The sequence below is a fragment of the Dryobates pubescens genome, chromosome 21, assembly GCF_014839835.1.
Source record: "Dryobates pubescens isolate bDryPub1 chromosome 21, bDryPub1.pri, whole genome shotgun sequence".
NCBI lineage: Eukaryota > Metazoa > Chordata > Aves > Piciformes > Picidae > Dryobates > Dryobates pubescens.
The window spans coordinates 19237864-19246630 of record NC_071632.1 but is presented as its reverse complement, the minus strand read 5'-3'; the positions used below and the strand labels follow the sequence as shown (position 1 = coordinate 19246630).

The window sequence follows — 8767 nt, the reverse complement described above, 5'->3', positions numbered from 1 at the left end:
TCAGCCCTCTGAGTCGGTGTCGTGGCGCTGCCGGACCCCTCGGGCCGGCGGGGACCTGCTCCTGCTCCTGCTCCTGCTCCTGCTCCTGCTCCTGCTCCTCTTCCTGCCCTTGTGCCGCGGGGACGGCTGCCGGCCGCGGGCGTCCCGGCTGCGGCTCCGCCGCCGAGGGGCAGGGCGGTGAGAGGGGCTGCAGCCAGAGCCCGAGCTGCTGGCAGAGGAGTCTGTGTCCTGCCCACGCTGCTGGCCGCGCCGGGAGGCCTCAGGGCGCCTCTCGGGGTGGGATTTCCGCCGGTGGTGCCTGTGGGGATCACAGAAACGTTCGGGTTGGAGCAGACCCTCAGGATCACCAAGTCCAACCCAGAGCCCTGCTCTGCAACCAGAGCCCCAAGCACCGCATCCAAACCACCCCTGAACACAGCCAGGCTTGGGGACCCCCCTGGGCAGCACATGCCAATCCCTGCAGCCAACGTTTAAAGGCGTAGCCTGAAACGGTCACACCACTCTCAGCTGGGGAAAAAGTGTTTCCTAAGGTCCAGTGGCAGCTTGAGGCCACTCCCTCTTCTTCTGTCACTAATTCCCTGTGAGAAGAGACCAGCAGCAGCCTCTCCACAACCTCCTTTCAGGTAGCTGTAGACAGCAATGAGGTCTCCCCTCAGCCTCCTCTGTTTCACACTAACCATCCCCAGCTCCTTCAGTCTCTCTTCATCATTCTCCAGGCCCTTCCCAGCTTCCCTGCCCTCCTCTGCCCTGCCTCCAGCACCTCCACAGCTCTCCTGTATTGAGTGCCAAAAACTGGACACAATATTCAATGTGTGGCCTCCCCAGAGCTGAGTCCCAAGGGACAATCCCCTCCCTGCTCCTGCTGGGTGGAGGGGTAAGAGACAGAAGGGATGCTGGGGACACCAGTGAGGGGATTATGGGGGTGAAACACAGGAGTTGGGGCCAGCTTAACATCTTGCTCAGTGATGTGGAGAGTGGGACCCAGGGCACCCTCAGAGCCTGCAGCTGACACCAGTCTGGGTGGTGTGGTCAGCATGCTGGAGGGAAGGGTCATCCAGAAGGATCTTGGCAGGCTTGAGAAGTGGGCCTGTGTGAACCTCCTGAGGTTCAAGAGGGCCAAGTGCAAGGTCCTGCACGTGGGTTGGGGCAATCCCTGGTATCAATCCAGCCTGGAAGATGAAGGGATTGAGAGCAGCCCTGTGGAGGACTCAGTGGGGTGTTGGTTGAGGAGCTCAGCATGACCTGGCAGTGTCACATCTCCCTCTCTGGAGATGTTCAAGACCTGCCTGGATGTGTTCCTGTGTGAGCTGCTCTGGCAGGGGGTTGGACTGGATGAGCTTTTGAGGTCCCATCCAGCCCCTAACACTCTGTGGTTCTGTCATGTGCTCTCACAGCCCAGAAGCAACAACATCCTGGACTGCAGGTGGAAGGAGGGGATTCTGCCCCTCTGCTCTGCTCTGCTGAGACCCCATCCCAGTTTCCCAGCAAGGGTGCCCCATGGGCAGGGCTCAGCCCCCACCCCACCCAGCTACCTCTCATCTCGTTCTGGAGAAGACTCAGAGGACGAGGGGGCAGCCTCCTTCTTGTGGTGCTTGTCTTTCTTCTTCTCCTTCTTATGTTTCTTCTTTTTCTTCTTCTTTTTCTCCTTTTTGGATTTCTTGCCACTTTCTGGTCTGCAGGGAAGAGCTCAGTGAGGATCCCTGCCCTGCACATCCCTCTGGCTCCTCCAAATCTCACGTCCACCCCTCTCACATCCCCGCCCCCAACTCCCTCCTTGGGGCAAAGCAGAGGGTTTGAAGGTGGTTCAGGAGCCACAGAAGCATTTACCCCCCCTAAACCAGGCCATCTCTGGTGGCTTCCCACCAAATTGCTGCTCCCTGTTCTCACCTTTTCTCCTCCACCTTCTCCTCCTTCTCCAGCTTCTTCCTGGAGGTGGATGTCTCAGGGCTGCTGGAGACTTTTTGGTGCTAAGGTTGGAAGAGAGGGGGAAAAGACAGCAATGAGTGCATGAGCTTGCAGCTTGACATTACAGGGACAAGGGGCTTCAGTGCTTTAAAAATTGATTTAGGGAAAAAAAGAATGAAAATGAAATTAAAATGAAACTGAAGTGGGGGAGGAAAGGATTAAAACTCAGTAAAAAAGAAATGGGATTTGGAAAGGAAAGAAAAAAACCTCCTTTGGGAAGGGCAGGTCCTGCCTGACCAACCTGATCTCCTTCCATGCCCAGGTGACTGCCTGGTGGATGTGGGGCAGGCTGTGGATGGAGTCTGCCCGGACTGCAGCACTCTTGAGCTGGGTTAGGAACTGGCTGGAGGCTGAGCCCAGAGAGTGGTGGTGAATGGTGCCACAGCCAGCTGGCAGCCAGGCACCAGTGGTGTCCCCCAGGGATCAGTGCTGGGCCCCAGCCTGTTCAATATCTTTATTGATGATCAGGATGAGGGGATGGAGTCTAAATCAGTGAGTTTGCAGATGACACCAAGCTGGGGGCAGGAGTTGAGCTGTTAGAGGGTAGGAGAGCTCTGCAGAGGACCTTGACAGGCTGGACAGATGGGCAGAGTCCAAGGGCATGAGATTGAATACATCCAAGTGCCAGGTTCTACACTTTGGCCACAGCAACCCCAGGCAGTGCTACAGGCTGGGGGCAGAGTGGCTGGAGAGAAGCCAGGCAGAGAGGGACCTGGGGGTAGTGGTTGATGGTAGGCTGAACATGAGCCAGCAGTGTGCCCAAGTAGCCAAAGAAGGCCAATGGCATTGTGGCCTGTATCAGGAATAATGTGGCCAGCAGGAGCAGGGAAGTCATTGTGCCCTGTGCTCAGCACTGCTCAGGCCACATCTTGAGTCCTGTGCCCAGTTCTGGGCCCCTCAGGTTAGGAAAGATGTTGAGTTGCTGGAAGGTGTCCAGAGAAGGGCAACAAAGCTGGGGAGGGGTCTGGGGCACAGCCCTGGGAGGACAGGCTGAGGGAGCTGGGGTTGCTTGCCATGGGTTAGTTGTTTAGGTGGTGTTGGATTGGTTGATGGGTTGGACATGATGATCTTGAAGGTCTCTTCCAACCTGGTTTATTCTATGTATCTTCTATTCTATGCTTAGCCTGGAGAAGAGGAGGCTCAGGGGAGACCTTCTTGCTCTCTCCAACTCCCTGAAGGGAGGTTGGAGCCAGGTGGGGGTTGGTCTCTTCTGCCAGGCAACCAGCACCAGAACAAGAGGACACAGTCTCAAGCTGTGCCAGGGGAGGTTTAAGTTGGATGTTAGGAAGAAGTTCTTCCCAGCAAGAGAGATTGGCCATTGGGATGTGCTGCCCAGGGAGGTGGTGGAGTCCCCATCCCTGGAGGTGTTTAGGAAGAGCCTGGATGAGGCACTTGGTGCCATGGTTTAGTTGATCAGATGGTGCTGGGTTATAGGTTGGACTGGATGATCTCAGAGGTCTTTTCCAACCTGGTTAATTTTATTCTATTCTATTCTATTCTATTCTATTCTATTCTATTCTATTCTATTCTATTCTATTCTATTCTATTCTATTCTATCCTACTCTACTCTAAATTACCCTTGGGGATAAAAAAGAATCAGCATTAATGTGAATTGAAGTGAATTCAGCAAATGCAAATGAGATTAAATTTCAAAGAGAATTAAATGAAACTTCAGTTAGATCAGGGGGAAAAAAAAAACCCAAACAACAAAAATTTCCAACTCTTGCAGGTCTCTGTGCTCCAACCACCAGGCTGGTTTTTAACCAAAGCATCCTGAGGGCAGGGCAGGGCAGGGCAGGGCAGGGCAGGGCAGGGCTCTGGGGCTTTTTGCCCTTTTCCATCCCTTTTCCTCCCCAGCAGGATGGGAGCCTACCGTGAAGATTGAGAGTCCCATCTTGGCTGCCTCCTTGTCCTCCTTGGAGAGCAACAGCCGTCCAGCACTGCCACTGAGACATCACCAAACGAGAAATCAAACCACAAGCAAGCAGGAAAATGCCAGAACAAACTGAACTGGTTCGATATGGGCTGGGCAGGGCCTGGCTTGAGAGCAGCCCTGAAGAAAAGGACCTGGGGGTGCTGGGGGATGAGAAGCTCAGCAGGAGCCAGCAGGGAGCACTTGCAGCCCAGAAAGCAAATCACATCCTGGGCTGCAGCAAGAGAAGCACAGCCCCAGGGCCAGGGAGGGGATTCTCCCCTCTGCTCCACTCTGCTGAGACCACAGCTGGAGCACTGTGTGCAGTTCTGGAGCCTCTGTGCCAGGAAGGATCTGGAGGTGCAGGAAGGTGTCCAGAGAAGGGCCACGAGTCTGGAGAAGAGAAGGCTCCAAGGAGACCTCATTGTGGCCTTGCAGTATCTGCAGGGGGCTACAAGAAAGCTGGGGAGGGACTTTTGAGGCTGTCAGGGCATGATAGGACTGGGGGGGAATGGGAGCTACATTGGAAATGGGTAGGTTCAGATTGGATTTTAGGAAGAAGTTGTTCCCCATGAGGGTGGTGAGAGCCTGGCACAGGTTGCCCAGGGAGGTGGTGGAAGCCTCATGCCTGAAAGTTTTAAGACCAGGCTGGATGTGGCTGTGAGCAACCTGCTGTGGTGTGAGGTGTCCCTGCCCATGGCAGGGGGGGTGGAACTGGCTGAGCCTTGAGGTCCCTTCCAACTCTACCAAGTCTGTGCTTCTATGAATTGCCCTGAAATGAGCTGTTTTGGTGTGAGGATCACCCCCTACCCCCAAGCCCAGTACCTGGAGCTGCCCAAGCCCACCAAGCGGTCCACGTCCTTCTCGTCCCGTTCAGCAGCATCCCTCTTGCACACCTCAGCTAGGTCCTGTGTGTGGGGAGAATGTCCTGTGACCCTCACAACAGTTAACCAGAGCCAAGCACGGGGACACTGGCATGGGGTGATGCTGGGGGGACACGTGGTGCCCCTCTTACCTCCCTGCTGAGGCCAGTGGGCTGCCTCTTCACGTTCTTGTAGCCCCTGTAAAGCCAAAACGATGATGCACAACTGGGAGGAGCAGCTGACCCCCTCCTATCAGGCTGTGCTGCCATTCAGAGGGACCTGGCCAGGCTGAAGCTGGGTGCAGGAAAACCTCATGAATTTCAGCAAGGGTGAGTGTAGAGTCCTGTACCTGGGGTGGAATTACCCCCTGCACCAGCACAGGTAAGCAGTGACCTGCTGGAAACCAGCTCCATGGAGAAGTTCACCATGAGCCAGCAATGTGCTCTTGTGGCCAGCAATGTGCTCTTGTGGCCAGCAAGGCCAATGGCCTCCTGGGGTGCATGAAGAAGAGTGTGGCTGCAGGTCAAGAGAGGTTTTTCTCCTCTTCTACTCTGCCCTAGGGAGGCCACATCTGGAGGACTGGGTCCAGTTCTGGGCTCCCCAGTTCAAAAGAGACAGGGAACTAGTGGAGAGTGTCCAGGGCAGGCTGGGAAGCTGCTGAGGGGCCTGGAGCAGCTCTGGGAGCAGCAAAGGCTGAGAGCCCTGGGGCTGAGAGCCTGCAGAAGAGCAGCCCCAGAGGGCAGCTGAACAATGCTCAGCAAGAGCTGAAGGGTAAGGAGCAAGAGGCTGGGGCCAGACTCTGCTGAGTGGTGCCCAGGGACAGGACAAGGGGCAGTGGGCACAAACTGAAACCCAGAAGGTTCCATCTGAAGATGAAAAGAAACTTCTTTGTTGTGAGGGTGCTGGAGGCCTGTCCCAGGCTGCCCAGAGAGGCTGTGGAGTCTCCTGGTGTGGAGAGCTTCCAACCCCACTTTGATACTATGACCCTGGGCAGCCTGCTGTGGGTGCCTCTGCTTTAACAGGGGGGGTGGACTGGATGATCTGCAGAGGTCTCTTCCATCCCCCACCACGCTGGGGCTCTGTGCAGACTGGGTATGGAGGGGTGACGCTCTGCACCCCGTGTGTTTGGGGCTGTAGACTCACAGGGCTGCCATCATGGCCTCCTGCTCAGCCAGGCGCACAGCAGCCAGCTCTTCCTCACGGGACATGGGGGTGGCAGTCTCCTTCTTGCCCTTGGCGTACCAGGTCAGGTCCTTCCCCTTCTGCCACCGGCCCACTGGTGCCATCAGGGAGTTCCCTGTCGGAGAGCAAGACCCCCACAAACGTCCTCACGCCTAGAGCACTCCCTTGGGAGCCCAGCACCCTGCTGGGGGACAGGGAAGATGGGGATGAGGAGGGCGGTTGGCCGAGGGGAGCCCTTACCGAGGTAGTTCTCGCGCTGTTTGTCCGTCTTGACATCCTCCCAGCTGAACTGGTCCTGGCCCCCCCGGACCCCACCTCGGGATGAGCCAAACATGGCGCCAGCCCCCACGCTGGTGTCACAGCCGGGGTGCTGGTGACCTGCAAAGGCATGGGGGTCACGTCCCACGTTGGTGTGTGTCCCCTCCCACGGCTCCTCTTTGCGGCCCTGGGGGGAAACCTCCAGCTGGGGGGAAGCAAATGGGTCCCTTTCCAGAACTTGGTTGGGTGAGGACAGTTCTGGGGAGGGGAGGGGTGAGGAGGCTGGAAGGGGGTAGGGGGAGAGGCTGCAGAGCCCAGAACTGGGGAGGTGCAAGTGTGGGGGCGCAGTTGCAAGTCCCGAGGGAGTGCTTGCAGGACTGGGGGGTGGCTGCACTGCCGGGGCGGGGGATGATTGCGTGACCTGGGGGGTGGTCGCTCGTCCTGGGGGTGCGGTTTGGGGAGGGGGATACACGTCCTGTGGGGGTGGTTGCAAGGGCGGGGGGGTGGTTACGAGGGGATGGATTCACGTCCTGGGGGCGGTTGCTCGTCCTGCGGGGCGCTGGGGGGGAAGCGTGACCGCGCTCCCCGGGGGTCACTGCACACCCGGAGCCTGTACCCACGGGGGGTGGGAGGAGGTCCGAAGAAGGCGGCTGCGAAGCGCAGGACCACCAACGCCCCCCCCGCTCTGCACCCCCAGCGCCCCCCTGCCCCCCCCCCCAATCACCACGCACCTCGCGCTCCGCGCGGCTCACGCTCCCTCCCGCCCCGCCCCCGAGCGCTACCACCGCGCTCAGCCGCGAGGGGGGCACACCGCTGGTGGCTTGCGAAGCGGGCGGTACCACCGCCGCGCAAGGCGGGGGGGAAGAAGCAGCGCTGTCACCCACCGTGAGCAAAGGCAGGCAAAATGCCCCCAGGCAGCTGCGCCAGGGCGAGCTCATGAGCCCGAACAGGCGCGAGTGGAGCGTCCTGCCCCTGCGGAGCAATCAGCCCCCTCCACCCTCACAGGAGAGGTGCTGACCTGCTGCCAAGCAGCTCTGGGAAGCAGGACCTGGCAGTGCTGGGGGACAGCCAGCTGCCCATGAGCCACAAAGGTGCCCTCGTGGCAAAGAATGACAATGGTGTCCTGGGGTGCATTCAGAAGAGTGCGACCAGCAGGTTGAAAAAGGTTCTCCTCCCACCTCTACGCTGCTCTAAAGAGGCCACATCTGGAAGACTGAGTCCAATTCTGAGTTCCCCAGTTCGAGAGAGACAGGGAACTACTGGAGAAAGTCCAGCAGAGGCTACAGAGATGCTGAGGGACCTGAAGCATCTCTGTAAGGAAAAAAGGCTGAGATCTGGGGCGGCTGAGCCTGGAGCAGCCTGACAGGGGCTCTTCTCAATGCTCAACAAGAGCTACAGGGCAGGGAGCAAGAAGATGGGGCCAGATTCTTTTCAGTGATGCCCTTCAACAGGACAAGGATCAATGGGCACAAACTGGAACCCAAGAGGTTCCACTTGAAGATGATTCTTTGGTGTGAGAGTGCTGGAGCCCTGGCCCAGGCTGCCCAGAGAGGTTGTGGAATCTCTTTCTTTGGGAGAGATTCCAAACCTGTGTGGACATTGTGATCCTGAGCAAGCTGCTCCGTGTGACCCTGCTTTAGCAGGGCTAGATCTCCAGAGGTCCCTTCCGACCACCATCACTCTGTAATTCAATTCTTGCCTTTATTTAGAACTTTATTCTACATCCTCACTTCTTCTTCCAGAACTTCTTGTAGGTGTCCAGGTCGATGCTCTTGAAGGTCTCCTCTGTCTGAGCCTTGGGCTTGCCAGGGAACTGCCGCCGCAGCCGTGCCTTGCGCTCCGCCTCGGGCAGTGTGCTGCTGTCCAGGGGCAGCTGTGGGGGAACAGCGTCAGACTCACCCTGGGGCCTCACCTCGCTCCCAGCTTCCCCCCAGCAGCCTCCTGCCTCACCATGAGGATCCTCTTTGGCTCCTTGTAGCGGAGGTGGATGGTGGAGCCATCAGTCTTGACCAGGAGGACGTTGTAGAGCCGGCCGTAATGCTGCCGGTGGAGGTGGGAAATGGAGGCACGGTTGGAGTTGCTGCGGATGCAGGTGGTGACGGGTGGCAGCAGCCTGGGGATGGCGTCGAGGCGCAGGCTGCTGGTGGGAAGCAAAGGGCACCACAGCTGGTCAGGATAGTGAGATGTCATCATAGTGGGTTAAATGATGGGGGATATAAACCTCCACCACAACCCCAGCTCCACCGAGGCTCCTGCTGAAGGACCCAGCTGCTCTCCTGGCTCCTGCTGAAGGACCCAGCTGCTCTCCTGGGTGATCACCACCACCCACACCACGCTCACCTCAGTGCCCGGCGTGCAGCTGCCATCGTAGTGCGGGCAAACGAGGCTGGGTCCTCCACAAACGCCTCCAGCAGATGGTGAGGCAGCCTCCTGGGGACACCCTGGGGCACAAGGAGCTCTCCTGGGCTGGCCCTGGGATGACAACCTCACGTCCTCATCACGGTACATACACCCAGGCTGCCATCACGACCAACCCAAGCACGGCTCCCTTTTGCCCCCACCCGTGGTTCAGCACCATGATAGCTCC

The 8767-nt window shown here is 58.1% G+C and overlaps 2 protein-coding genes across 3 annotated transcripts; both read right to left on the bottom strand.

Moving 5' to 3' along the window:
* Window positions 1–6942, bottom strand: C21H1orf35 (chromosome 21 C1orf35 homolog). The gene is made up of 9 exons (XM_054171283.1): window positions 6912–6942; window positions 6163–6300; window positions 5884–6037; window positions 4893–4938; window positions 4703–4785; window positions 3839–3911; window positions 1888–1967; window positions 1533–1673; window positions 1–298 (listed from the first exon to the last, which is right to left on the bottom strand). Exons 2-9 carry the CDS (start codon window positions 6254–6256, stop codon window positions 1–3), a joined length of 969 nt encoding a protein of 322 aa, XP_054027258.1. The 5' UTR covers window positions 6257–6300; window positions 6912–6942.
* Window positions 6943–7866: 924 nt separating this feature from the next.
* Window positions 7867–8709, bottom strand: MRPL55 (mitochondrial ribosomal protein L55). 2 transcript variants are annotated; one of them, XM_054171366.1, is made up of 3 exons: window positions 8521–8709; window positions 8131–8320; window positions 7867–8053 (listed from the first exon to the last, which is right to left on the bottom strand). In XM_054171366.1, the coding sequence occupies exons 1-3, from the start codon at window positions 8544–8546 to the stop codon at window positions 7907–7909; spliced, it is 363 nt and encodes a 120-aa protein (XP_054027341.1). In that variant the 5' UTR covers window positions 8547–8709; the 3' UTR covers window positions 7867–7906. The 2 variants fall into 2 exon arrangements, with proteins under 2 accessions (XP_054027341.1, XP_054027342.1); XM_054171367.1 differs by having other exon boundaries at window positions 8131–8317.
* Window positions 8710–8767: the final 58 nt, after the last annotated feature.